The sequence below is a fragment of the Bos indicus x Bos taurus genome, chromosome 5, assembly GCF_003369695.1.
Source record: "Bos indicus x Bos taurus breed Angus x Brahman F1 hybrid chromosome 5, Bos_hybrid_MaternalHap_v2.0, whole genome shotgun sequence".
Classification (NCBI taxonomy): Eukaryota; Metazoa; Chordata; class Mammalia; order Artiodactyla; family Bovidae; genus Bos; species Bos indicus x Bos taurus.
Window position 1 is genome coordinate 416,217 of NC_040080.1, and position 27,901 is coordinate 444,117.

The window sequence follows — 27,901 nt, forward strand, 5'->3', positions numbered from 1 at the left end:
CTCCCCTCCCCCTCCCTCCCATCCCCCTCCCCCGCCGGGGGCGGGGCCGCTGCTCCCGCGCGCTCCGGCCCCTCCTCGGCCACACAAAGGCCCGTCTCCATGGCAGCCGCGCGGGCCACAGCGCTGCGCCGATCGCGGCCCGGGCGCCATCGAGCCTCCGCAGCAAACGAGCAGGTACCGGGACGGGGCCCCGCTCTCGCGGACGGCCGGGCCGGGGGCGGGCTTCATCGTCAGCGCCGCTTGGCCCTGGCATGCGGCGCTCGGGACGCGGGGACCCGGGAGGCTGCCGCCCCGCGGAGGGCGACCCGGGCCTCTGCCGCTGTCGTTCCGTCCGGGCAGCCGGGGCAGGGCCCCTCCCGCCTCGCGCTCTTCCAGGCGGTGGGCGAGGCCCGCGGCGCCGGTGGTGGCCGGGCCGAGGGTCGCAAGTGGGGCGCCGCGCCCCTCCGGAGCCGCTGTGGTTCCCGACCCTCCGTGCTCCTGCCCCCAGTCCTCTGGCCACCGAGATCCGTGCACAGGGCGGAGGTCGGCCCTAACCGTGCAAGAGTCCCAGGCCCGCGCCCACCCAGTCTCGTTCCGGGGTGGCTGAGCCGGAGCTCTCCCGAGGGGCTGGGCCCGCGGTCAGACCTTAGCGGCTCCCACACCCCCGGGCCTGATGAGGAGGGAATGAGCCAGGCCACCCCTGGGCGCCCCTGCCTGCACCTGCCTGGGTGGAAGGCGGGTGCAGGTTCCGTGTTGGGAGGAGGACGGCCTGGCACCGGGCGAGTCCTGGCGGCCCGGCTGCTTCACTGCGCCGCCGGCTCCCGCGGTTCCGGTGTTGTCTGATGTTTGGGTGGACACTCTGGGACCCAGAAAGTCTCTGTACTCTGCCCGGACCCTGCCCCTCTGTGTGCCTCCGCCTGCGGGAAGCCCTCCTAGATGGGCCTTTCCCACCATTCTGTGCTCAGGTTGCTTGTAAGATTTGAGGAGGGTCCTTGGGCTCAAGGGCTTCAGAGCTTCCTGCCACGTCACTAGGCTCCTCTTCCCAGCCAACTTGGAGAAAGGAAGGGGTCTCGATGGGCTCTGGGGCTGTGGTGGGGGGTCAGGACTGGGGGTGAAGCTCGACCTCAAAGCCAGTGGAACGTTCTGAAGCTTGGAGGGCCCTCTGGGCCTGAGCCTGCCCTAGGGAACCCCTTTCATGCTTAACCTCACCCCCTGCGTCCCCCCACACGTCCAGGCTGGGCCCAGTGGAGACGGGAGAACAAGGCTCCCAGAGGTGGGGGCTCAGCCCGACCCCATATCTGGACATCACCCTGGCATAGAGCGGGGAGCCCCAGAGTTGGACAGCTGGGGCAGGGACTGTCTGTCCTCTGTTCTGAGGCGAGGGTCCCTCGGAGGGCACGGTCAGCATCAGCCTGGCCAAGCCGTTAAGTACGTTTTGTGGCGTGTCAGCTTTTAAAAATTCCTGGAGAAGACTGAAAACAAGCAGGTGCTTTCAGCACATCTGAGCTTGTCACCTCTTCCCAGCACACCTATTGGTGGCCCACCTTCGTCCGACTGTGGGGGGAGGCTTGAGGTCTGGCCCAGGGCTCCTTGCCCCAAGAGAGGAGTGAAGTTGCAGAGAAAAACAAGGGTTTGGAATTCAAGTCCCCCCTCCCCCGCCGGCCGCCTGCCAAGAAGGAATTATTTTGGATTATCCAGCCGTGTCCAGCCACCCAAGGGGGAGGCTGCAGCCGTGGGAGAGAGATCCACTTCCGGGGCCGTGGGTTGAGAGCCCCAGGAGGGAGGGACAGGCAAGTCCGGGCAGCTCCAGCACCTTCCGCGGCTGCTCGGCCGGTCGGGGGCGGGGTGGGAGGGGCTGCGTCACCCGGGCCTGGAGAACGCCCCAGCAGGCCCGCCGAGCCAGCCTGGGGTGCGCCCGAGTTCTCTGGGGGAGGCCGTGGGCCAGGAGAGATCGCGGACCTCTGGTCTCGGCCCCAGGGCAGCCACCCCGCCAGGAGACCCCCCTTCACCTCTGGAGGGCTCAGCACCATGGCCCCAGGCCCTGTGAGGCTGCCTCCCGCGCTGGGTTCAGGGACACACCTTGGGCTTGTTACTCACACCTGGCGGTCGTGCAGTGTGTCCCGGGGTGGCGGGGCAGGCAGGGGTGTGACCTGGGCTGCCTGGAGTGGGTGAGGCGCTGGGGTTCCCCGGGGCCGAATCTCTGACCATTCTCCCGCCTCCTGATTGGCCCACTGACAGAGGCACCCTTGCCTGAAGCCCCTCCGAGCGCCCGGCCCCTGCCTCCACTTCCCCACCTGTCAGTCTGTCCCACCTGTGAGGGGTCCCCCACGGGAGGGGCCCTGCCAGGAGCTGTCTGGGCTGCTACCCGTCACGTGGCCTGCGGGGTCCCTGCGGGCTTGCCTGCAGCCGCACCCCCAGCGGCCCCTGGAGAGTCTGCACTGGGAGGCAGAGTGAGCAGCTGGGCTGGAGGGCTGCAGCCCAGGGGCCTGGCCGCAGCCCAGGCGAGTGGAGCAGAAGAGATTGGATTGGAAGGCTGGGGAGGGGGGTGGTGGCGGCAGCCTGGGGCGGTTCCGTATGGCATATGCCCCTCTGCCCCCGGGACAGCTTGGTTACAGGCCGTGAGCTGTCCTGGGACCTGGGCCATTCCCAGAGCGTGGTGCTGTCTTCCCTGCCTTGGTCTCACATTGCGGGGGCCGAGCTGGTGGTGCCTGGGGATGCTGGGCGTGGGACCGGCTGTGGCTTCGGCGCCTCCCCACGTGGCCCCTGGTCTGGTCCGGGCAGATCCACGCTGCGATGCCAGGCACTCTGTTCCGGGGCTGTCCTGTGATCAGGAAGTCCTCACTCACGTCAGGTCTCAGGCCTTTTTGCTGCAGCAACAGGCACAGCCTCCTGCCTTGGCTTCCTGGGTGGGGGGATAGGGTTTTCCTCTCTGCTGAGACCCTCTTGTGTCCAGAACTTGCTCTAGACAAGGGTGTGGGAAGCAGTCAGGGGAGGAGAGGAGCCATCAGACCTGTCGAAAGCCGAACCGGGCTGGTCTTCCAGCCTCGACCCCGCTCGCTGAGGTGGGTGCAGTTTCACAGGGGCCAGTCTCTAGTTCTTGTGGGGGTTGGATGAGTCCCTCCCCCTGAGGCTAATGGCTATTTGCGTTTGGGGCCTTTAAATGTCTTTGGTCTCGAATTATAGGACGGACTGGGCTGCTGGTGACCCGTAATTGGTGGGGGACACCGGGCTGCGGAGGGCTGGGGGGGGCACTCCGTTTCCCTCTTCTCCCTCTGCCGCATGTGGCCCCTTCGTGGTTTTTCCCTTCCCTGGTTTCATATCCTCACGTGGGTTTCTGCTTCCCTCTGTCCCTGAGGCTTTGAGGACCTCGGTCCCTCAGCTGACCAGGCAGGAGCCCTGCCCTCTCCTGGGCCCCCCAGCCAGACCAGGGCACAGCTGCTCGTGTGAAGGGCGGGGCAGGGCCTGTGTCCTGCCTGCAGTGCCGACCCCAGTGCGTCCTGACTCGATTTGCTTCCTTGGTGTTCACACGCCCATGACAGTAGCTGGACCCAGACCCTCAGGTGGAGCCCAGAGTGACCGTGGGCATACCTGCAGGTCTGCCCCTCTGGTCCCGGGGAGGAGCCCAGGGCTGCCCCCCTCCCCTGGCACTGGGGTCCTGTTTCCTGCCCTCTGGGCCTCTCTGGCGCCCCTCTGCAGCTCCGTGGGGCCTCACTCAGAGACTGGCTCCCCCATCACTGGCAACTCTCCACCCTGTGGGCTGGCCGCGCTGGGCAGAGGAGGTGCTGTCCTGGGGTGAGGCGGGGCACCTGGGAGAGGGCTCGGCCTGGGGCCCACGTCCTCAGCCCCTGAGATCACAAGACCTCTAAAACGGGGCGCATCCTGGTGCCAGATGAGTCCGGGCCTGGGCACGCGGGTAGCGAGTGAGGCCTTTGGGTGTCACCCAGGTTCTGACCCTTGTGCTGGCATCAGCCCTGCCCTGGACTTGATTCTTCTGGGTGTGGAGACACGGCTGCTCGGCGCAGGTGGCCAGCGGTTCCCCTGGGGGTGCGGGAGGAGGGGCACCGCGCTGAGCTCAGATCTCTGTGCCTGATGCGGGGCCATCTGAAGCCCCTGCTCAGGAAGAGGAAGAAAGAGGAAAGAGGTTTGATGTCAGCTCTGCAGAGGGCCACCTGTGTCAACACAGCGTCTGGGCAGGGGCCTCTGCCCCCAAGGCAGGAACAGTTCCGGCCACCGGCCTTCTGCCCGGGTCTGGGCCAGGCTGCTGCCTCGCAGGGCATGGGCCCTGATGGGGGCTTGGCCGTGGGGCCCCTTCAGCTCCCTCCAGGCCCCCTGCCCAGTCCCAAGCTGGCCACTGAAGGCTGAGAGGGCTCCAGAGGTCTGCGGTCTCAGCCAGACGTGCAGCCTGGGTCCTTGGGTGCCAGAGGCGCCCCGGAGCAGCCCTGATAGCTGGGGCCTGAGGGACCGTCCTGGAGGAGGAGCGGTGAGATGGGGGCGCTGGGAGGGGCTGGCCGGGCCCCGAGGGTGAGTTCCCAGACCACTAAGCGCTGCGGGCTCCAGGCCTGAGTGTGGGGTCCTGCCCCCACCCCTCCCCAGGCTTTTTCAGAGCCGGGCTTGCTTTGCAGAAGGGCCGGGCCCAGGACACTGCTGTGGGAGGCCAGTGCCCGCCCCAGGAAGGTGGCCACTGCTCTGCGCACACCCCACGGTGGGAGAAGCAGTCTCCAAGCCTCCCTGGGCGAGGGCAGGTGGTTGCAGTGAGGCCCCTGCATGGCCCCCAGCTCCCTTCTCAGCCTTCGAGTCTTTCCCCAGGCTGGCCAGGGGACGTGAGGGGCTAGATCTCCCCTGTCCTGGCATCAGGCCGGATCTGGGGGCCACCGTGGCCATCTCAGGACCCAGGGAGGGAGGTCAGGATGAGAGACAGGAGGCCAAGGAGGAGCCAGAGGGGAGACTGGCAATGCTTCCTGCAGAGACCCTCGGCCCTGGCCCGTGGGTGGCAGGCAGCTCTGGGCTGAACCGAGCCAGCCCTGAGCTGGGGTGGGTGCGGGGCCTGGCCCCAGGGGCTGGGGGCCACTTCCAGGGCGTGCCATCACAGGGAGGCCGGGTGTCCCCCCAAGTCCTGGCCGCCCCACTGCCCCCTGGCACCTGCAGAGTCCCCCCTCAGCACCCAGCCTCAGCCTGAGCTGGGGCGTTTCCTTGCTGGAAACTCCCGGTGCCTCTGCCCTCCCAGAGCCTGACCCTGAGCCCACCCACTACCCTGCCACAGCTGGACTCCAGATCCTCCCAGCCCTATGAGGCCCCGCCCCTGCGGCCCCTGCAGCCAGCGCGGAGGGCCCAGCCCCCCCTTCCCACGCAGGGTGCCCGGGGTCCACTCCAGGCCTCTCTGCCCTTCTGGGTGCCCTGGGCCAACGCTGAGCTGGGGCTGCCTGAGACGCCCCCAGCCCAAATGGTCGGGTCTGGGGCTCTTCGTCCCGCAAACACCGTGGGCGGAGGGGCAGGACCCCCGAGGCAGGGACCCCCGAGGCATCCCAGATGTGCGCCTGCTCGAGTGTGCTCACGGGTGTGTGTGGGGTGGCTGGCACGTCGGCCTGGCGCAGTGCCCCAGGCTAATTGTGGGGTTCGGCTGTGATGTAGGAGGCGGGGTTGGGGCGGCCGCCACGGCGCTGACAGACTGACAGGCAGATTACAGGCCTTGCCTGCTCCTTGCTCACTGGGCCCTCACCCATCCGCCCCAAGCCTTGCTCCCGCCCCTGCGCAGGGCCTGGGAAGGGGCCCCAGGCCGGGCCTGGGCCTGGGCCAGCTGCAGCCGCCGTGAGCCTCAGGCAGCCCGGCCAGCAGCACCCCACCAGCTGCGGGGGCCAGCCTGGAAAGGGCTGGGCATCAGACATCAGAGCCAGTGGCCATGCCTGCCGCGGCGGGCCCCGCGCCCTCTGCACGGCTCCAGCCTCCCTGCTTGCTGGGGGGACGGGGGTGCAGCGCCTCATGTAGGAGCCCCTCGGGAGCCGGGGCGGCTGGGCCTCCCTGACTCTGCGCGCAGAGGCCCTGCAGTGCCCTCCCTCCGCCAGCTAGCCCAGCCCACACTGTGCCTCTTATGCCTCAGTGTGTCTTCCTGTCCCTCTCAGCCCGGCCCTGACCGGCTGCCCACAGGCAGGGGGTCTCTGGGGGTGTCTACCCTCACCCGAGTGCCAGCGCCACGCATCTGTGCACCAGGTGTGGCCTGAGGCCACTGTGGGCCAGGGCCGGCCAGCTGCTGGGAGCACCGCGGGGCCTCCTGACCCTGGGGCGGGAAGGCTTGTCCCCATGTCCCCAGCACACAGCAAGCATTTGGGGGCTTCGGGATGAGCAGATGGGGCAGGTCGGCGGGCCCATCTGGGGGTCCCCTTGAGCACAGGGAAACTGACAGAGGCATTAAGCTGCAAGGTGTTCCGGGGGGCGCGGTTCTGCAGACGAGGGATGTGGGCAAGCCTGAGGGGGAATCAGGGCCCAACCGAGTCCAGGTGGGGCACGGGCGGCTGGCACTCAGGAGGGCAGGCCGAGCAGCACAGTGGAGCCCGTGGGCGCCAGGCCCCACTAAACCCCACCTTCTGCCCCGAGGGCCTGGAAGGCCCAGGAGGCTGTGGGCTGCTGGCAGGGCCCGGCTTGTATTCTTGAAGAACAATTCATTGAAACGATGTTCCCCTAAGCCTTCTCTCCACAGGGTCAGGGTCAGGCGGTCGGTCGCTGGGTGAGGCAGTGACTGGGGCCCGTGGCCAACAGCATGGGATCAGCCCGGGGAGCTGCAAAGGCCCAGGGAGCTGCAGAGGTGCCTGAAGGTCAGGGCGGGACACAAGACCCCAGTGAGGGTGACCTCAGATGAAGGCGGAGGGGTGCTCTGAGGTAGCTGGAGTGGGGAAGGCCCACAGGGTCGAGGGGAGCGGGCCAGGAGACCCCCTAGGCAGGCAGCAGGGAGAGCCCTGGGGCTTCTCTGCACCTCCTCACCTTGGCTTTGGGTCTTGGGCCTTTGATCTCTGGCCACAGGGCAGGGGTAACTTTCCTGCTGGGCCCCAGAGCCCCAGCTGCAGGGGAGGCTGCCCAGTCTCCCTCAGCCCCAGCCGGGAGGAGAGGAGCGGCTGGGAGCCGGGCGGGTGGGGAGGGGGAGGTGACACCCTACACCTGGGAGGGTCCCTCGGGAGGCTTTCCCGGCGCTGACGCAAGGCTCCAGCTAGACGTCAGCCAGGTCCCGGCCCGCCCCGGCCCGCCCCCGCTCGGAGGTGTCTGCCCATCGCTCGGCCTTTGCCCGGTGAGTCTGGTTGGGGTGGGGTGGGGTGTCACGCAGGCGGCACTGGGGCCGCAGTGGGTAACTGGAGGACCACGGAGCGCGGGGGCCTGGGCCTGGAGCCGGCGGAAGACAGCCTGACTCCCGCCAGGCTCCCTGGGGACCGGTCCCTGGGACCACGTGGCCGCCGCCACCGTCATCGCGACTGGAGGTCAGTCTCCCCGCGACCGCGCGCCCAGGGGCCCCGGGGAACCCAGTCAGAGGCCCAAGCGCGGCCCCGGGGGCGCGGGGTGCAGGCGGGGCCTCGGGAGGGGTGGTCCGCGGGCGCCGCGCGGGCTCCGGGCCGCCTGGGGTTGCGAGGCCGGGCAGCCCCTCCCCATCGGGGCCGCGCCCCGCCTCCCCGACTGAACTCTGACCCGGGCCCCGGGGCGCGCGGCGGGCCCGCCGGGACTCCTCTCTCCCTGGCCCGGGTGCCGCGACACTACCCTCCCTAGCGCGCCCACTCCCCGCTCTTGTTTTGAAAACAGCGGAGGCTCCGATTTGCCGGCGTAGCGCCGGTTTTGTTTCCTCTGATTTGTTTCGCGCTCCGGGCTAATTGCAGATTTGCATTTTCGTCGCAGGAGCGGAGCGCAGGCGGGTCTCCCGCCGCCAGCTGCCCGGCGGGGGAGGGGCGGCGCTCCGGGCCGGACCGCAGCCCTAGCTACCTCCCGGCCTAGGGTCGGGGGAGTGACTCACGGCCCCGAGCTCTCCGCCAGGGGGTTGATTCCTCCACCCCCTCGGTCCTGGGGGTCCCGAGTGCCCGCCCTGCGGTGCTAAGGCTGCCCCCCGCCCCCACCATTTCAGAGTGTTCCCACCTGGGCCTGAATCTCTGTCTGAACGGCCCCTCTCCGTGTCGGCCGAGCCTGGGTCCCCTGCCCGAGCCCACTGGCTGCCAAGGGCCAGCCCCCATCCCCGCCCCGCCCCGCCCCGCCCGCCACCGCCCCTCCCCGCCCCCCCCCCCCCCCCCCACCGCCGCAGATCTGGCTGCTTTGCGTTGCAACCTCAGCGCTGAGACGTCGCTGCGTCAGTTTTGCTTGAAGATAGTGACAGGAAGGGCCAGTCTGCGCCCCAGGGCCCTCCTCCTGGGGGCCAGGGCTGCAAGGGGCCCTAGCCTGGGGTTGGATCCCTGCCCTGCCCAGTGGGCATCTCCTGTTTGCCTTTTCCTGGCGGGGGAGCAGGGGGTGAGGCTGCTGCTTAGGAGAAAGGAATCGAAGGAGGGAGCCTCGGGGGGCCCGCTGGGCGCGGCTCCTCTGCTCCCCGGGCGGTGGGTGTGTGAGGAGAGGCCTTGTCCCCTCCGGTGCTCAGGCTGGGGAACACCCGCTGAGTGCGGGGGGCTTGGGGACCAGCCCTGGGGGCACGTGCACGCCCAGCCTCCTCTGCCATGTGTCACGCCCATCCTGGATCACAGGGCTGAGACCAAGGGGCGCTCACCGGCCCATCATCACGGCCCATCATGAGACCGTGGGCCATGGTGGGTGAGAGACGGTCCTGCAGGGCTGGGTCAGGCTTGCTGTCTCCGGCTTCTGGGGGAGTGGGTAGGCGTTTTCCAGGGGGACGGCAAAAGCAGAGGCACACTGGCATCATGATGTCACCCTGAGTCCCTCCTCCAGGCACAGATTCACTTACACCTCCCAGCCTCACACTCGGGTTGGCACTGTCATTACCCCTGTGCGCCTCACAGGGAAACTGAGTCACAGGGTAACTTTGTCCATAGCCCATATAACCCTGGGTCGAAAGGGACTCGGCAGCGGCATTGGGTGTGTGTGCTTGTGGCGGGGGTCACCCAGGGCCTCGGACCTGTGGGCGTTCAGCAGAGGGGCCTTCATCTGAGATGGCAGGAATGAGTGGAGCTGTCAGTTGGAGGCAGGGTGGACATGATGGGGCAGCTGGGGGCCGAGCGAAAGGGAGGTGTCCAGGTCCTTCTGAAGGAAATGTGGGCTGCGGGTGCCTGCTGTCGGGAGGAGAGATCTGAGGACCGCCTCCAGCAGAGTCTGCGAGGGGGTCCCTCGCGAGGGGGTCCCTTGGTGCAGGTCCCTCAGGTGAGGCTGTGGCTGGGTGTGTGGGCTTAGGAGCAGCGGGTCCCTTGGAAGAGGCTAGCCTCCCTTGGCCTAGCCTCCAGCACACATGCAGCACCCCCTCCCCAGGTCCTGGGCAGGTGGAGGGCTGGGGCTGGGGACTCGGCCAGGCCAGGCAGAGGGAGCAGGCACGGGGCACACGGAGGCCTGTCCCTTTAGGGGCAGGCCTGCATGCTCCGGCCCCAGGGCTGTGGACCCCGCAGCCTCGAGGCCCGGCCCGGCCCTCTCTTAGGCTCCACCGTCCGGACGCCCTTTGGCTTGGCCTTGACTTTGCCTGTGGAGTGGCCTTTGCCCTTTCACAAAGGCTGCCTAGGCACCTTCACCCCCACACCTGGAGCCTTGAGCTCCTGTTTCTGGTTAACCCTTCCCTGCTTGCTGGGGGCTGAGGACGCCAGCGGGATTTCCTGCCCCGCGTGTGTAGGTATGGCGCCCCCCACCCGCAGGCCTTGCCCCTCCTGGTCTCCCTCAGACCTGCTGGGGGGTCTTTCCAGCCCTGGGCCCTCCTCACAGTGTTGGTCGCCACATTTGGGGGCTGTCTGGCACAGGAATGAGGTGCCCGGGGGCATGCTGCTGGCGAGCCAGACAGGGAGCCAGTGGTCAGTGGCCACGGTGGGGCGGGATTCAGTAGACCAGTAGCATGTGCATACTCAATATAATCTTGCAAAAACGTTTTCAAAAAGTGGAACATGAAGCTGCTTTATTGTCTCAGCTCCTTCCTCCCTGCCTCAAGGCTTCACCAGGACTTTCAGTTTGGATGTCCTCTTCTAGAACTTCTCAATTAAACTCATGTGTCTGTATCAACCCCCGTGGGTGGAGAGGCCTGGAATTCTGCACCACAGCTGTCCTCAACAGGTCTGGGCTCTGTCCGGGTCCACACGGACCACCCATCTTCACCAGCACCTTGGGTTCTCAGGGTCCTCCGGTTGCATATTTCCGTGCTGAGAAGTATCCTTGACCAGATCCTCCCTGCGGGTACGCAGGCGTGTTTATCCAGGAGGAGAGGATACAATCGCAGCTTGTTGAGTGCTACAATGTGACAGGCTTTTCAGGCCCACATCCTTTAGTTCTTACAAACCACTGGGCTTTCACAGATAGGGAAAGGAGGCTCAGAGAAGTTAAGTAACTTGTGCAAGATCACACGTCTAGTAAGGAGAATTGCAGAGTTGTGTTTTTTCAGAAAACAATTTTAGTTTTAATCAAAGTAATGTATGTACCTTGCAGGATCTTAGTTCCCCCAACAGAGGACTGAACCCAGCCCCTCGTCAATGAAAGTGCAGAGCCCTAACCACTAGACAGCCAGGGAATTCCTTTCTCTGCCTTTTTGAGCAGAGGCTGGAGGGGCATGCAGGCATACACACCAAGTGGACCTGTGTGCACGGGGGTGCTGGGCTTGGGGCTGGGAGGCCAGTGTCTGGGCGGGGCTGAAGGTGGGATGGAGGAGGCAGGAGAGACTGAGAGTCCGCCAGGATGGCAGAGGCCAGCTGGGGCCCCACGGGCTGCTCCTCGCACCCCAGATGTGGAGGCAGGGGCCAAGCTTGTCGTGAGACCACCGTCTCTCCTTTGCTTTTTAGAGAACCTCAATGTTGGCCTGGAGCAGAGACTGAGCCGGATCACTGAAGCCTGGGTGAGTGTGGGCTAGCGCAAGCTGGGGAAGGTAGTGGGGGCCACAGCCACACAGTGACAGAGCGAGGTGTCCCCACAGGTCTTGTCTGGCCAGGCCCAGCAGGCACGTCTGCCCAAAACCAGGTGCCCTGATGTGAGGGCCGCTGGCAGGACCGCGTGGGAGGGTGGGCTCTGCAGGGAGCCAGAAGTGCCACTGGGCACTGACTGCAGCGCTGCCTTCTGGGAATCGGGCCTGGAGCGGGGGGCACATGTCCAGACGGCTTCCGGGCTGGCAGCAGGCTGGAGCTGTGGACTTCTTGGAAGTGCACCTCCGGATTTCGGCCAGGAAGAGGCGTCTGGTGCCCCTGAGGAAATCCCCGCTGCCCCGGTGAGCAAGCAGGGGTCCCGGACTGCCTTCAAAACAGGAAGCGCCCGTTCCAGGAACACCAGCTGCAGGGAGCTTTGCCGGCTGGGCCTGGCGCCTCCCGTGCGGCGGCCTGAGCGTGGTTCCTGGTCAGGTGGGTCACCCTTTGCTCCTGGGCCTGGCCAGGCAGGTCACCTGAGGCTTTTGTTTGTCCAGGAAGTGGAGGGAACTGCCGCCTGGAGTCCTAGCCCTTCCTGTGACACTGTACAACCTGGGCTTGTGAGAGGGGCTCACTCTGCCCACTGCCCAAGAGGGCTCCTGCGGGTGGCAGGGAGCCCAGGTCTGGCCCCAGCCTCCTGGGGGTGGGGTGGGGCAGGGAACAGCCCAACGTCTGGGCCCCTGGGAGTCAGCAGCAGGATCTGGTCCCCTGGGTGAGGGCACACAGTGCCTTCACCCAGCACGTCTGGTGTAGCAGGCCCAGGGCCCCGGCCCCAGGGGCTCAGTCAAGTGGGCACTAATCAGAGGACGACAAGAGCATTCGGTTTAGGCTCTCTGACCCTCCCATCTCCTGGGACCGAGGGAGAGGAGCCTATGGGGGAGTGGGCGTTGTGCCCGATCGGTCGGTTCTGGGTTCAAGTCCTCCGCGCGTCTGCCGATGGGCAGAGGGGCCTGGACACGGATCCGTCGGAGACCGGGGGCCCTGCTCCCAGGGGCGGCTCCGGCTCCGGCCGCAGCTCCGCCCCCGCCGGCCGGCCCGCCCCCGCCCCCGCCCGCCCGCTCGCTCCCTCCCTGGGCTCGGGGAACATTCCATTCATTCCGCGGCCGGCCTTGGCCGGAGCCGCAGCCGGAGCCAGAGCCGAGCTGGGCCGGGGTCGCGGCGGCGGCAACGCGGGGACGCGGGTGAGCGGGGCCGGGCGGGGGAGAGGCGCGCCAGCAGAGGCCCCGGACGCCCCGCCGCCCGCGCAGCGCCGCCGAGCGGACTTTGCTCCGCGACTGGCCGGCCAGCGGGGCGGGGCGGCCGGGGCAATGGGCGGCGGGGGAGGGGCGGCGGGGCGGGGCCTCCACCCTGGCCGCCCTCCCCCGGGTCTGGGGGGCAGCACCGCAGGCTCCCGAGCGTCGGGCCTCGCGCAGTCCTGGACTGGCGGGTGGCCCAGCCCCACGCCTGGGGGCCTCCGGGGCGTCCTGTCCCCCGCGCGGGCTCCCCGGCCCGCCGAGCCAGAGCCGACTGTGCGCTGGTGGGGCCCCTGCCCCTGGCGGGCCTCCGGAATCTTCCCTGTCCTCCCCAGCCTCTCCGCGCGGCCCGGTCACCCTGGCTGCCCCGCCCTCCTCCTCCTCTCGGGCCACCTCCGCCCCCTTCCCAGGTCCCTGCCATCTCCCCTGCTGGACACCGGCCGGCCGGCCTGTGGGTGGCTCCTCTCCCAGCAGCTTGTCAGGAGGCCCAGGCGGGAGCGCTTCAGAGCAGGGCGTCCTGCGCGGGGGACCGCTGTCCCGCCGAGCTGCCCCCTCCCTGGCCGGGACCCACTGGCGCCCCCCGGTGGCTCTGGGCTGAGGAGGCTTTGTCACCTGGTTCTTGGCTACGCCTCCTCCAGGGGCTCGCGGGGCTCGCGGGACGTAGTGGAGATGGGAACAAAGGGATGGAGACCAGCCACAGCCTGGCCGGGGGGCTTCCTAGTGGCCCAGGGATGCTGGGCGGGGGGCGGGGAAAGCAGCCACAGCCTGGGGGGTGGGAGTTCCTAGTGGCTCAGGGAAAGAAGGAAGTCCGCTTACTTCTGTGTAATAGTCACAGGTCCATGAGAGGAAGCCAGACTTTTCCAGTCAACACAGCTTTGCCCAAAGCCAGTGCCCCAGAGAGACCTCTCCCTGGCCACGGAGCAGACAGCTTTCTCCCTCCTGGAGGAGGTGTGAGCAGGAAGGGTGTTGGAGGAGAGGACCAAAGTAGTCGTTTCTTGAGTGAATAAGAGTGTGTCCAGGGAGGTGGTTGTTGAAGGTGGCCGCAGCGGCCGGTGTGGGCAGTCTGGGAGGCCAGGGCCCCTCCTTACCTCTGCCATCCGGGCCAGTCTGCACTTGGCCCTGTGGTCACGGACAGGGCTGCCCTAAACGCCTTGCCAGGCACGGACACCCTCAGGGCAGATGTCAGGGGTACAGGGATGAGGGCTGGGACACAGGTTGGGAGAGGGCAGCCTGAGGGGGTGGTGGCAGAGACTCTCAAGATTGTAATCAGGGTCCCCAAGGTGGGGAGATGCTGGGCCACCCCAAACCGGGAGAGGCCTGCGTGTTGGCAACCCTGAGCTCAGCCCTCATGCGCACGGACATGGGAATGGGCCTGCATACCCACACAGGGGCGTGTGCTCAAGTAGATCCCTGCACACCGACGTGGACTGCTGCTGCCCACACGCTCTCAGTGCTCTGAGAGCACTGCTCTCAGACTCTGGGGTCCCCCTCTCAGAGACATGAGGGTCTCCCCAGCAGGGCAGCTGGACTGCTGTGGCCCTGGGGGGTGGGGGGTGGGGTGGGGGTCAGGGAGGCAGGCCGGGCTGCAGTCCCCGCAGCTCCTCTGTTTATGGTCAGATCACACAGTGTGCTGAGAGTCAGGCGCAGAACAGGTGTGTGACCCCCGGTTTGCACGTCCGGAGCCTGTCAGCTCAGGTCTTGTGTTGTGGGGAGCGTGGTCTGGGGGTGGTGTCTGGTGCCTCTCAGATCACCCGCACTGTGGGGTCATGGGACGTGAGTGCCTGGGACACTTTCTGCAGGAGGTGCTCTGTTGCCTCAAGGTGGGCCTGAAGGTGCTCTGGGAACCTGGGGGCGAAGGCCAGGGCACAGTCCTGGGGGCGGCCGGCCACACCCAGGCCTGGAGCTGCAGCGCTGGTAGCCTGGCCCGTCAGAGGTTAGGTCACAGGGTGGTCCTCTTGAGGAGGCTTGGGAGACGGTCTCCTTGGAGTTGAGAGTGGGTGTGTCTGGCCAGAGGGGCGGGAAGGCGGGGAAGGGAGTGGGCCTTGGGCTGGGCGTCAGGAGCAGGGTGGGTGGGCCCTCCAGGCTGGCGCAGCCCTGACCCTCCTCTCTTCCCGCAGGGGGCAGGGGCAATGGCGCTGCAGCTCTGGGCCCTGGCCCTCTTGGGCCTGGCGGGCACGAGCGCGAGTCTGCGGCCCCGCAAGCTAGACTCCTTCCGCAGCGAGACGGAGCTAAACCACCTGGTGGTGGACGAGGCGTCGGGCATGGTGTACGTGGGCGCGGTGAACATGCTCTACCAGCTGAGTGCCGACCTGCAGCTGGAGCAGCGGGCGGCCACGGGCCCGGCCCTGGACAACAAGAAGTGCACGCCTCCCATCGAGGTGAGCCAGTGCCACGAGGCCGTGCTGACCGACAACGTCAACCAGCTGCTGCTGCTGGACCCTCCCCGGAGCCGCCTGGTGGAGTGCGGCAGCCTCTTCAAGGGCATCTGCGCCCTGCGCGCCCTGGGCAACATCTCCACGCGCCTCTTCTACGAAGACGGCAGCGGCGAGAAGTCCTTTGTGGCCAGCAACGACGAGAGCGTGGCCACCGTGGGCCTGGTGAGCGCCGCAGACCCCGGCGGTGAGCGCCTGCTGTTCGTGGGCAAGGGCAACGGGCCACACGACAACGGGGTCATCGTGAGCACCCGCCTGCTGGACCGGACCGAGGGCCGGGAGGCCTTCGAGGCCTACACGGACCACGCCACCTACAAGGCCGGCTACATGTCCTCCAACACGCAGCAGTTCGTGGCCGCCTTTGAGGACGGCCCCTATGTCTTCTTTGTCTTCAACCAGCAGGACAAACACCCGGCCCGGAACCGCACGCTGCTGGCACGCATGTGCAAACAGGACCCCTTCTACTACTCCTACCTGGAGGTGGACCTGAGCTGCCTGGACCCCGGCGATGCCCAGGCCCCCGCCTTCGGCACCTGCCTGGCAGCCTCGCTGGACCGGCCGGGCTCCGGCGGGGTGCTGTACGCCGTCTTCAGCACAGACGGCCGGGGCGGTAGGGGGCCTCGGACCGGCCTCTGCCTGTTCCCACTGGACGAGGTCCACCGCAGGATGGAGGCCAACCGCGACGCCTGCTACACGGGCGCACGTGAGGTGGCCCGCGACACGTTCTACAAGCCCTTCCACGGCGACATCCAGTGTGGTGGCCACGTGTCGGTACGTGGCCTCAGCGTCCTCACAGGGGCTTGGGCCACATGCGGGGGGGTCTGTGCGTGGCCCTGCTTGACATGTGTCCACATGCCGCCCTGTTGTGAGGGCTGTGTACGTCTGCACGGGTGTGTGGGGTTTCCACGGGCAGGTCAGCGTGGACACCCACATGGGTGCCTCTTCTCCCAGGTGTTGGGTGCACCGGGGGTGGGGGCTTGGAGCAGTGAGCACCCAGGGGCCCTTGTGTGGCCGGGCTGGTTCTGGGGCATGTGTGCGGCCCTGAGTGCTGGGGGCCATCGCGGGAGAGAGGCCTCGGGCAGGCGTTGACGCCGTGGTCTGCAGGGTGCCAGCAAGAGTTTCCTGTGTGGCTCGGAGCACTTGCCCTACCCGCTGGGCAGCCACGACGGCCTCTCGGTCAAGGCCGTGCTGCACCGTGGCGGCCTGAACCTGACGGCCGTGACCGTGACCACCGAGAACGGCCACACCATCGCCTTTCTGGGCACCTCGGATGGCCGGGTCCTCAAGGTGAGGCCCAGGGCTGGGGCAGGGTGGCTCCCGGCGGGGTCCTCAGTGCACAAGACGGCCCCGCCCTCACTGCGCGCCTGCCCCCGTGCCCGCAGGTGTACTTCGCCCCGGATGGCAGCTCCACGGAGTACGGCGCCATCCTCGTGGAGATCAACAAGAGAATCAAGAGAGACCTGGTGCTGGCCGCAGACCTGGCCAGCCTGTACGCCATGACCCAGGACAAGGTGGGCCCATGGGGCCCTGGAGAGGGGCCGAGCGGCGTGGCAGGGGCCGGCTCTCCTCTCGGGCCCTGACCATGTCTCTGAGCACCTTTCCCGCCTTTGAAACTGTTTCTGTCTATTCTGTGTCTGTCTGGTCCATCTGACCGGAGAATCAGTGCTCCAAGTAAGCCTTCCCCAAGGGCAAGCTGGGCTGAGGGGCCACTCCTATGAGCTCAGATGGGCCAAGTCCCATAGCCTCTTAGGGGCTGATGCAATAGGCACCAGGGAGGTGCCATAACCAAGGGCTCCTTGGCTTCTTGGAACCTGGTGCCAGCTGATCCCGGGCGAGGTCTAGCCTCCTGGGCTGCCCGGAGCCGTCCCTGCTCAGCCTTGCATTGGTGTTGAGGCTCCTAAGGCTTAGCGGGTAAAGGTGGGGTTGAGCTGATGGTCCCAGGCGTCGGTGTCTGGGGGGGGTCCTCTCTGGCTGGAGGCCATAGTCATGCTCGCCGCCCTGGTGCCCTCAGGTGTTCCGGCTTCTCGTGCAGGAGTGTGCCAGCTTCTCCAGCTGCGCTCACTGCCAGAGCTCACAGGACCCCTACTGCGGCTGGTGTGTCGTCGAGGGCCGGTGAGTGCCCAGGGTCTCGGCCCCGCCCAGAATCTGGGGGTGCAGCCCTGCCCCAGCCCGGGGGCTGATGGGCACCAGTCTAAGACTGCCCCCCGCCCTCGCAGCTGCACCAGGAAGGCGGAGTGCCCCCGGGCAGATGAGAGCGGCCACTGGCTGTGGAGTCGCAACGAGTCCTGCGTGGCTGTCACCGGGGCCCACCCACAGAACATGAGCCGCCAGGCCCAGGGAGAGGTGAGTGGGGATGGCCGGGGGCCCACACAGGGCCGTGCTCCTGGCTGTGGTGCTGGGCCTGGGCACAGGGACTCCATCCTTTGTGTGGTCCCCTTTGACCTGGGGTACCCTGAGAATCCAGGACAGACCCAGGCCCTGTCCCAGGAGTGACCCAACCCTAAATGGGGTCCCATTTAGGGGAAGTGGAGTTGGGTTCTAGAGAGCTTTCCAGGGAGCAGGGGTCCACATTCAGGAGGGCGGCCATAGAGCAAACCAGGGGACAGGTGCCCCGGGTGGGGCCGGGCTGGGAGGAGGCCCACTCGCCAGGTTGGGGCAGAAGAGACCTGGTGCGAGCGGCACGGCCCTTCCCCAGGTGCAGCTGACGGTCAGCCCCCTCCCGGCCTTGCGTGACGACGACACGCTGCTGTGCCTCTTCGGAGGATCGCCGCCTCACCCCGCACGCCTGCAGGAGGGCGCTGTGGTCTGCAACTCGCCGAGCAGGAGCAGCCTCCCCCGCACGCCGCCTGGCCAGGGTGAGGCAACTGCTGCCGCCTGCCAAGCCTGGCCCCGGGTGCCCTCCGAGACCCCAGGGCCATACCCTGCCCAGGCGGCGTGCGAGCAGGGTGTGCTGGGCACCTGGCCAGGCGGCGTGCGAGCAGGGTGTGCTGGGCACCTGCCCCGCCCCCATCCCCCGCCCCAGCCAGCTTAGACCGGTGAGGCTGTCCCTGGAGGCCAGGCCCGGCGCCGAGCCTGTCCCCTGAGCACGTGGGGCGGTGGAAGAGGCTCACCGGTGAAGGCAGGGCCTGTGCAGTGACGTGGCCAGGACCTAGAAAGCACTCTGCCCTAGATGCCAGGGAATCACGGCTCTTGACGCCCACAGGGACAGAAAGGTGGCCAGCGTTTCAGGGCGGGGGCCAGGCAGCGCAACACCGGAGCCAGGATCTGACGGAGGCCTGGCTGAGCCCTCGGGCTGGTTCCAGCCAGGGTCTCTGCACTTGGTGTCCTGTGGGAGACTGACGCAAGGCTGGCTTGGGACCACAGGAGGCCCGGTTCCTGCCTCCCCATCCCCCACGGGCCAGCCTTGCCCGCAGCCCCACCCAACGCCATCCCTCCGCAGATCATGTGGCCGTGACCATCCGGCTCCACTTCAAACGCGGCAACGTCTTCCTGACCTCCCACCAGTATCCCTTCTATGACTGCCGGGAGGCCATGAGCCTGCAGGAGAACCTGCCGTGAGTGGCTCCCCCGCCCACCCCTGGCCCCCGCTGCGGCCCCCAGGCCCCTCACCACCCCCTCTTCCAGGTGCATCTCCTGCTCCAGCAATCGCTGGACCTGCCAGTGGGCGCTGCTTGAGCACGCGTGTCAGCAGGCCTCGCCCGGCCCCGAGGACGGCGTCGTCGGCGCCCACATGGTGAGGGCCCGGGCCGCTGGGGGCCCAGCTGCTCAGCCGTGGCCTGGCAGATCCTGACCACTCCCCCTCCCCAGGAGGACGACTGCCCCCAGTTCCTGAACCCCAGCCCGCTGGTCATCCCCGTGAATCACGAGACGGACGTGACCTTCCAGGGCAAGAACCTGGACACGGTGCAGGTGGGGGTGCTGCAGGGCCTGGGCCTGGGGGTGGGGCTTACTCCGGGCCCGCCCCCTGCAGACAGGAAACCATCTCCTCTTAGCGCTCAAGGCCCAGCGTGTGGGGGAGGCAGAGAGATCTGGGAGGATCGGTGGCGTTTGGATGGGCCGCGAGCGTTCAGGGTTTAGGAGCCTGGCAGCGAGTGTTGCTCAGGAGGGAGCAGTAGGTGGGCCCATAAGGGGACCGAGCTGTGGCAAAGTGTTCCTTGGGCGGGGACGCCCCAGCGGCCTGGGAGCTGTGTGGCGCGGCGGGCTCTGGGGCCCAGGGCAGGGTGGGGTGGGGTGGCCCAGCCGGGGTGTCCTGACTGGCCCGTCTGGCAGGGCTCCCCACTGCTTGTGGGCAGTGACCTGCTCAAGTTTGAGGCGTTGGTCAGCACGCAGGAGCCAGGAACCTTCTCCTTTCGGACTCCGAAGGTACGCCTCCCTGGGTGGGTGGGCCGGGTTGGTGGACCCCATGGAGGCGGCCAATTCCCTCCTCGGCTTGATGGCATCACCGACTGAATGGACTCGGGTCTGAGCGGGCTCCGGGAGGCAGTGAAGGACAGGGAGGCCTGGCGTGCTGACCCCCACGGGGTTGCACAGAGTTGGACACGACTGTGCAACTGAACAGCAACAAGCTTGAGGGGTGCGGGGGGCAGGCCCACCACACCAGTCTGCTGAGGAAGCAGGCGGCAGGCAGGCACAGCCTCGGGGCGTCCCTGTGCCCCCCGGCTCCCTGGAATGGGAATCGCCCTCCGCTGTGTGGGGACACGTGGTCGTGGCCGTCGGGGACCTTGTGGGAGCCGGGGGTGCAGCGTGCCCGTGTGCCCCCAGCTGACCCACGACGCCAACGAGACGCTACCCCTGCACCTGTACGTCAAGTCCGCCGGCAAGAATGTTGACAGCCGGCTGCAAGGTGGGCCGGCGGGCAGGCAGCTGGGCGGGCGGGCGGGCGGGCGGGCGCGGGAAGCAGGACGGCCCTGCTGACGGCCGGCTTCTCTCTCTGCAGTGACCCTCTACAACTGCTCCTTCGGCCGCAGCGACTGTAGCCTGTGCCTGGCCGCTGACCCCGCCTACCGCTGCGTGTGGTGCAGCGGGCGGAGCCGCTGTGTGTACGAGGCCCTGTGCAGCAATGCCACCTCCGAGTGCCCGCCGCCCGTCGTCACCAGGGTGAGCCCCCCAGCCCCTCACCCACAGGAGAGCTCCGGCTCTGCCACCCCGGGACCCCTGGGACAGCCAGGCTCTGCCAATTTCAGATCCAGCCTGAGACCGGCCCGCTGGGTGGAGGCATCCGCGTCACCATCCTTGGGTCAAACCTGGGGGTCAGAGCGGACGACGTGAAGAGGGTCACTGTGGCTGGCCAAAACTGTGCCTTTGAGCCAGAACGGTACTCCGTGTCCACCCGGTGAGTGGGCAGCCCGTGACCTGGACTCCCAGGGCTGGGCTAGGCCCTGTCCTAGGGGGCCAGGGGACTGGGGGCCATGGAGAGGGGAGACGTGGTCCAGGTGTGCGTGGGTGCCCAGGCGTTGCACACCCACAGAGTGTGCCCACCTGCCTGCCACCCACGCAGGATTGTGTGCACCATCGAGGCTGCAGAGGAGCCCTGTACAGGCGGCGTCGAGGTGGACATCAATGGAAAGCTTGGCCATTCACCTCCCCACGCCCAGTTCACCTACCAGGTAAGTGCCTGGCAGGTCAGCACAGATGTGGGCAGGGTCTGGGGGCCTCCTGAAGGCGGCTATGGCCCAGGGGAGGCCCGAGCTGGGCGGAGGGCCTGCGTCCCCACCCAGCCCTGAGCCAGATGCCCTGCCCCTCTTCCAGCAGCCCCAGCCCCACAGTGTGGAGCCCAAGCAGGGGCCACAGGCGGGCGGCACCACGCTGACCATCAATGGCACCCACCTGGACACAGGCTCTGAGGAAGACGTGAGAGTGACCCTCAATGACGTCCCTTGTAACGTGTGGGTGTCACCCACAGGTCGCCAAATACTGGTCTCCCCTGGTCCTGGGGACAGGGTGAGGGCCCTCCGGCCATGACCCTGTGTCCATCCTGGAGGGGGTAGTGGTCCCACTGACCTGGGGCTGGGGTGGTCCCCGGGTGGGGCTGACGCTGACTGGCTCTCATACCCTCAGGACACAGTTCGGGGCCCAGCTTCAGTGTGTCACTGGCCCCCAGGCGGTTCCGGGAGAGCTGGCCCTGAAGATTTACTATGGGGGCTCTGAAGTGCCCAACCCTGGTATCACCTTCACCTACCGTGAGAATCCAGTACTGCGGGCCTTTGAGCCACTGCGGAGCTTTGTCAGGTGTGACGGGGGCCCCTTGGTAGCAGGTGCCCCCCACACCCACCCTGTTCGGCTGTTTCCCAGACGCTCTCTGCCCTCCACCCTCGTGAGGATTGGCAGATGCTGGTCTGGGTGACAAGAGAGGGCCTCCCAAACTCCCCACTGTCCCCCCAGGTCCCTTCCCCCCTAGACCCCCAAGTGGACAGCCTCCCTGCCCTCTCACAGTGCAGGAGGGCAGTGCTCAGTCGCGTGCTCTGGGCACACCTTCCGCCTTGCAGCAGGTCTGTGCTCACACTGACCTGCAAGTGTATCCCAGATGGTGGTGGGTGGGGTCAGGGACGTAGCCCTGCAGGGCACTCGCCTTGCCCGGTGTGCCCACTCTGTCTCCTCCCTGTCCCCCAGCGGTGGCCGGAGCATCAACGTCACAGGACAGGGTTTCAGCCTGATCCAGAGGTTCGCCATGGTCGTCATAGCTGAGCCCTTGCAGTCCTGGAGGCGGCGGCGGGAGACCGGACCGCTGCATTCTGTGACGGTCAGTCCTGGTGCCCGCTATCGGTACAAGCCAGGGCTGGAGGCCCCCTGTGCCAGGTGGCCTAAAGGTCCCGCCTTGGTCCTCAGGTCGTGGGCACGGAGTACGTGTTCTACAATGACTCCAAGGTCGTATTCCTGTCCCCGGCCGTCCCTGAGGAGCCTGAGGCCTACAACCTCACCGCGCTCATCCGGATGGACGGACACCAGGCCCTGCTTAGGACGGAGGCTGGTGCCTTTGAGTACGTCGCGGACCCCACCTTCGAGAACTTCACCGGGGGTGTCAAGAAGCAAGTCAACAAGCTCATTCACGCGCGGGTGAGGACCAGCGCAGCCCCGGGGGCAGGTCCTGAGCGGTGCGGGCAGGGAGCAGCCCAAGGCCTGGCCTGAGCTGTTCGGGGCCTCCCTGATGCCCTCCTGGTCACTGTGACAACCCCCCACCCCAGGGCACCAATCTGAACAAGGCTATGACCATTCACGAGGCCGAAGCCTTTGTGGGTGCTGAGCGCTGCATCATGAAGACGCTGACGGAGACCGATCTGTACTGTGAGCCCCCAGAGGTGCAGCCCCCTCCCAAGCGGAGGCAGAAGCGAGACACGGCCCACAACCTGCCAGAGTTCATTGTGCGTGTGGGGTGGCGCGGGCTGGGGGGCGTGCGGGGGTGTCTTTGGTGCGGGCCCCCTGGTCTTTGCTGAGTCTCTCCCCACGCAGGTGAAGTTTGGCTCACGGGAGTGGGTGCTGGGCCGAGTAGAGTACGACACGCGCGCGAGCGACGTGCCTCTTAGCCTCATCCTGCCGCTGGTCATCGGGCCCATGGTGGCTGTCATCGCTGTGTCTGTCTACTGCTACTGGTGAGCCGGCCTCCACCCCTCGGCCACACCCACCAGCTGGCACCACCCAGGCCGGGTCCCAGGAGCTTCCCTGTGCCTCCAGGAGGAAGAGCCAGCAGGCAGAGCGGGAGTATGAGAAGATCAAGTCCCAGCTGGAGGGCCTGGAGGAAAGTGTGCGGGACCGCTGCAAAAAGGAGTTCACGGGTAGGCGGGTCCCGGCAGAGGGGGGTCTCAGGGGGCAGGTCATGGGAAAGGTGAGCTCGGGGGCCAGGTTCTGGGAGAGGGAGTCTCGGGGTGGGGGGCAGGTCCCAGGAGAGGAGGGCTGGGGGGCGGTCCTGGGAGAGGGGAGCTCAGGGGCGGGTCCCAGGAGAGGAGGGCTCGGGGCAGGGTCTGGGAGAGGGGGGCTCGGGGGGGCTGTCAGAGGAGGGTGGGCGGCCAGCGACGGCCATGCGTGCCTTACCCCGACCCCTTTGCAGACCTGATGATTGAGATGGAGGACCAGACCAACGACGTGCACGAGGCAGGCATCCCCGTGTTGGACTACAAGACCTATACCGACCGCGTCTTCTTCCTGCCCTCCAAGGACGGCGACAAGGACGTGATGATCACGGGCAAGCTAGACATCCCCGAGTCTCGGCGGCAGGTGGTGGAGCAGGCACTCTACCAGTTCTCCAATCTGCTCAACAGCAAGTGCTTCCTCATCAATGTGAGCGCGGCCTTTGGCTGTGGGTGGGGGCGGGGCTTGCGTGGGCGGGGCCCCTGGAAGGGCGGGGCTCTGACCGGCCTGCACTTCAGTTCATCCACACCCTGGAGAACCAGCGGGAATTCTCCGCCCGCGCCAAGGTCTACTTTGCGTCGCTGCTGACCGTGGCTCTGCACGGGAAGCTGGAGTACTACACAGATATCATGCGCACGCTCTTCCTAGAGCTCATGGAGCAGTACGTGGTGGCCAAGAACCCCAAGCTGATGCTGCGCAGGTGTGTGGGGCAGGGCGGGGGCCCACCTCTGGGGCCTGGGGTGGGGGTGCAGCAGGGCGCACAGGCTTGTCCAGGCACCTGGTTGGCCGGCAGGTGTAGCTAGGGCTAGTGAGTAGGGCAGAAGGAGGCATTGCTCCTCCGTGTGGTCAGCACTGTCGCATGGGGTGGATGATGAAATGCCCTCCCTGAGGGGCCTGGGAGATTGGTCACTGCAGGAGATGGAGACCCGGGACGTGGATGGAGCCTGGGCTGCCGTACCTGGCCTGGGTACCTAAAGAAGCCAGCTGATCCTCAGGACACTAGCGGGTCCCTTGTACAAAGCCTTTCTGCACCTTCAGGTCTGAGACAGTGGTGGAGAGAATGCTGTCTAATTGGATGTCTATCTGCCTGTACCAGTATCTCAAGGTGGGTCCCACCCAGCTCTGCTGGGGGTGGGGGCAGGGCGAGGTCCCAGGGGGTGCTGGAACCTTCCAGTGTCCACCTTCCCGGGGCCCAGCTCCATCTGGATGGGTCTGCTTCCCACCCTGGTGTGGTCAGTCCCACCCCTGGCTCAGCCACCTTACTTTGTTCCAGGATAGTGCAGGGGAGCCGCTGTACAAGCTCTTCAAGGCCATCAAGCATCAGGTAGAGAAGGGGCCGGTAGATGCTGTGCAGAAGAAAGCCAAGTACACCCTCAACGACACAGGGCTGCTGGGGGACGATGTGGAGTACACACCCCTGGTGAGCCCCCAGGGCTGGTTCCGGGCCAGCCTCAGAACCAGAAGCTGGATGCCACTTGCCTCCTTCACGGATTTACATTAGCACCAGTCCCCTGTGCTGGGCCCACCCCTGCCCAGGGAGGGGTCTGGGTCCTGGATTCCTGGAGAGGGGCTCTAAGGGCCACAACCCCAGGCCGGCTGCCTCCTGGGTTCCCAGGCTGCTGCAGGCGTGTGTGGGGCCCAGCGCACTGAGCGTGTGGTGGTAACCGTGTGTACGGGGAGGCGGTGCATGGCGTGTGCTCCCGTGATTCCTTGTGTGTGTTGTGATGGCTGCACGTGAGCAGCTCCCTGTTTTCTGTCCTGCTGAGCCACGGTGCAGGTAAAGGTGAGGCCCCGAGTACTGTCGGGCTCAGGACGCTCTGCTCCTTCTCCTCCACCAGAGAGGCTGCCATCAGGAGGAGGCCCACGCCTGCTTCCAGTTTGGGGCGAGCGAGGGCGAGGGCCCCTCCCCAGCTGGTCCTCTGTTCTGTGCAGACGGTGAGCGTGATCGTCCAGGACGAAGGGGTCGATGCAGTTCCAGTCAAGGTCCTCAACTGCGACACCATCTCCCAGGTCAAGGAGAAGATCATCGACCAGGTGTACCGCACTCAGCCGTGCTCCCGCTGGCCCAAGGCCGACAGCGTGGTCCTCGGTGAGCCCCGTCCCTGGAGGCTTGGCTCTGTGCCCCGAGGAGCCGGGTCGGCCGGGGGCGTGGGGGTGGCGAGAGGGAGGCCAGCCCGGTGGGCTGGGATGGGGTTCCTGGAGCTGGGCTGTGTCCTCCCGCAGAGTGGCGTCCGGGGTCCACAGCCCAGATCCTGTCAGACCTGGACCTGACCTCTCAGCGGGAGGGCCGGTGGAGGCGCGTCAACACGCTGATGCACTACAACGTGAGTGGGGCACGGGGAGGGCCCGTGGAGGGGGGTGTGGAGCAGGCCCTCACGTCCCTGTTCCCCAGGTCCGGGACGGAGCCACTCTCATCCTGTCCAAGGTGGGGGTCTCCCAGCAGCCCGAGGACAGCCAGCAGGACCTGCCTGGGGAGCGTGAGTCCCTTCTCCTTGTCTGGCCCCTTCTGGCCCCTGAGGACCTGAGCCAGGGTCCACCCGGTGCTGGGACCCCGGCCCTGGGCTCTGGTCCTCGCCCCTCACAGCCGCTCCCACAGGCCACGCCCTCCTGGAGGAAGAGAACCGGGTGTGGCACCTGGTGCGGCCCACGGACGAGGTGGACGAAGGCAAGTCCAAGCGCGGCAGCGTGAAGGAGAAGGAGCGTACCAAGGCCATCACCGAGATCTACCTGACCCGCCTGCTGTCCGTCAAGGTGGGCCTCGCTGGGCGTGTGGGCGGCAGGCCTGGCCCTCCCGCCCCTCGGCGCCCGGCTGAGCCCCGCCCCCCCACAGGGCACGCTGCAGCAGTTCGTGGACAACTTCTTCCAAAGCGTGCTGGCGCCCGGGAACGCGGTGCCACCGGCGGTCAAGTACTTCTTCGATTTCCTGGACGAGCAGGCAGAAAAGCATGACATTAAGGATGAGGACACCATCCACATCTGGAAGACCAACAGGTGGGGAGTCCGCCGCGCCCCACCCCGCCCGCCCTGCTCCTTGACGCTCCTCCTCACGCCCTGTTGTTCTGCCTCAGTTTACCGCTCCGCTTCTGGGTAAACATCCTCAAGAACCCCCACTTCATCTTCGACGTGCACGTCCACGAGGTGGTGGACGCCTCCCTGTCGGTCATCGCGCAGACCTTCATGGACGCCTGCACGCGCACAGAGCACAAACTGAGCCGCGTGCGTGCTGCCGCGGGCCGCCCGGGGGGCGGGGCGTGGACCGGGGGCGTCAGGGTAGCAGGCTGCGGCGGGGTGAGGGGTCAGTTCAGGTGTGGGTTCGCACGTGGAGGCTGGAGGTCAGGAGGAAGGCAGGTGCCGGTCCCTGGCGTGCTGGGAGACCCTGTGGGGAGCGGCCCTCTGGCAGTCAGGGACCCTGTCGTCCTTCCCCTTCCACGAGAAAGAGTGAGTTTTACTGTAAATTACAAAACGACAAAAACAGCGTCAGGTCTGTGGCCGGGCAGGGCAGCTACCCTGTGGGAACCCTTCTCCCGCATACCCTTCTTCGTCTGGGTGTCTTGGCCTGGGTGTCACTTGGCTCCAATCCCCACAGGACTCTCCCAGCAACAAGCTCCTCTACGCCAAGGAGATCTCCACCTACAAGAAGATGGTGGAGGAGTGAGTCCCGCACACCCGCCCGCCAGGCCAGACCCCGCCTGCCCACCCTTGGCGCCCACCCAGCGGGGCTCCTGGGTGGTGCCTGTGATCAGGAGGAGGGCCCAACCTCTGGGAACCACTGCCCCCCACTTCCAGTACCCCCACCCCGTGTAACTCTCTCTCCCCCACAGCTACTACAAGGGGATCAGACAGATGGTGCAGGTCAGCGACCAGGACATGAACACACACCTGGCAGAGATTTCCCGGGTAAGGGGGGACAGGGGACACAGGTGGTGACCCCACCCCCCGGGGATTAGCCCTCTGCCCCACCCTGAAGGCCCCACGGAGGCGGGGATGTGGGGCAGGCAGGAGACAGCCCTGGGGGCAGGTGACGTTGTGCCCACAGGACCCAGAGAGGCGCCGGCCAGGGACACGTGGGGCGCTGGGGACAGCTCTGAGCCAGCCCCACTTGCCCGGGGCCCCCATGGATGGGAAGCTGTCTGTGCCTGGCACGCTGTGTGTCTGAGTGTTGTGACGGGGTCGGAGGGGGGTCCTTCGTATCTGCCCACCCCCTGGGGCACAGCCTCCGGCCCCCGTGGTCATGCAGCCCCTGCCCCGGCCCTTCAGGCACACACGGACTCCCTGAACACCCTCGTGGCCTTGCACCAGCTCTACCAGTACACGCAGAAGTACTACGACGAGGTAGGGGGCCCAGCCTCCCCGGGGACGGCCGCGCTCCTCGGGCGCCCCCTCCCCTGGCCTGTGGTCTGACATCTCCCGCACCCCCCTCCCCCAACCAAGATCATCAACGCCCTGGAAGAGGACCCCGCCGCTCAGAAGATGCAGCTGGCCTTCCGGCTCCAGCAGATCGCGGCTGCGCTTGAGAACAAGGTCACAGACCTCTGACCTCCGACCTCCAGCATCACGGTCTGGGACACAGGTGTGTGATGCGCGGTGCCAGGCGCTGGGCAGCCCTGGGGGAGCGGGCCGAGCGGGCAGGACTCACCCTCCTCTCTCCGGCAGAGGAGCAGCCCCGGGCTTCCGAGTGTGTGTGGCGGGGGACCACCCCCCCAGCGTTTGTAGCCGCGTTAGCATCTTTCCCTGAGCAATAGAGCCGGGCGCCGCCAACACCAGCTCCCTCTCGAAGAACCAGCATCCAGTGTGTCTCCTGAGTGATTCAAAAAACGTGCCTTACGTCCCGGTGCCACGCTGGGCTGCTGGGGGCAGTCAGGCTGCAGTCCCCTCCCTGAGCACCAGCAGCCGCCTCAGACACCTGGGTTTGGCCTCCAGCGGCGGGGCCTGAGTGCCTGCGGCCCCCAGGACCCAGTGCCCGGACCTTGTGCATCCTCCCCGCCCGGATGGAGGCAGAGAAGCGGTACGATGCCTCGATGACCTCGTGGGCTTGCCCGGCGGGGTGCCGGCGCTCCGGGGACTCCGTGCTGCAGGCCCCACCTCAAAGGTCAAGCTGGACGTCAGACGTCAAGGCCCAGGTGGCCAGAAGGGCCCCAGCAGACGGGGGGTCCTGGTCTCAGCCTGTCAGACAGGCTGACCTGGAGGCCCTGCCCAGGTCTGGGGGGCCAGGAGCAGGTCTGCCAGGACCACCCCAACCCTTTTTGTAAATCTTGTGAATTGTAAATCGAATACAGTGGTTTTTTTCATTCTGCTGGTTGGCTGGGTTCTTGGAGCTGCCGGTCTGCCGTCCCTGCACAGCTGCCATGTCCCTGGATCGGCCTGTGGT

General features: G+C 67.0%; 1 protein-coding gene across 4 annotated transcripts; it reads left to right on the forward strand.

Annotated features, from left to right (window-relative positions):
- The first annotated feature begins 66 nt into the window (after positions 1–66).
- On the forward strand, positions 67–27,826 carry PLXNB2 (plexin B2). 4 transcript variants are annotated; one of them, XM_027540428.1, is made up of 38 exons: positions 67–174; positions 10,914–10,966; positions 14,377–15,462; positions 15,796–15,978; positions 16,074–16,202; positions 16,703–16,803; positions 16,908–17,034; positions 17,387–17,546; positions 18,131–18,245; positions 18,316–18,424; positions 18,499–18,600; positions 18,961–19,053; positions 19,453–19,534; positions 19,628–19,788; positions 19,875–20,023; positions 20,189–20,297; positions 20,440–20,576; positions 20,749–20,919; positions 21,301–21,430; positions 21,517–21,744; positions 21,873–22,049; positions 22,138–22,277; positions 22,360–22,460; positions 22,733–22,962; positions 23,052–23,233; positions 23,572–23,638; positions 23,807–23,953; positions 24,466–24,622; positions 24,757–24,857; positions 24,926–25,010; positions 25,130–25,284; positions 25,364–25,524; positions 25,602–25,749; positions 26,120–26,184; positions 26,355–26,430; positions 26,791–26,865; positions 26,965–27,103; positions 27,187–27,826. In XM_027540428.1, the coding sequence occupies exons 3-37, from the start codon at positions 14,389–14,391 to the stop codon at positions 27,067–27,069; spliced, it is 5,532 nt and encodes a 1,843-aa protein (XP_027396229.1). In that variant the 5' UTR covers positions 67–174; positions 10,914–10,966; positions 14,377–14,388; the 3' UTR covers positions 27,070–27,103; positions 27,187–27,826. The 4 variants fall into 4 exon arrangements, with proteins under 4 accessions (XP_027396229.1, XP_027396230.1, XP_027396227.1 ...); XM_027540429.1 differs by lacking the exon at positions 67–174 and adding an exon at positions 7,314–7,439; XM_027540426.1 differs by lacking the exons at positions 67–174; positions 10,914–10,966 and adding an exon at positions 12,123–12,208.
- Positions 27,827–27,901: the final 75 nt, after the last annotated feature.

Coding starts and splice junctions, on each gene's coding strand:
- PLXNB2 (XM_027540428.1), top strand. CDS start 14,389: ATGGCGCTGCAGCTCTGGGCCCTGGCCCTCTTGGGCCTGGCGGGCACG. Junction 18,601..18,960: donor AGAACCTGGACACGGTGCAG/GTGGGGGTGCTG, acceptor CCCGTCTGGCAG/GGCTCCCCACTGCTTGTGGG. Junction 22,461..22,732: donor CTGCAAAAAGGAGTTCACGG/GTAGGCGGGTCC, acceptor ACCCCTTTGCAG/ACCTGATGATTGAGATGGAG.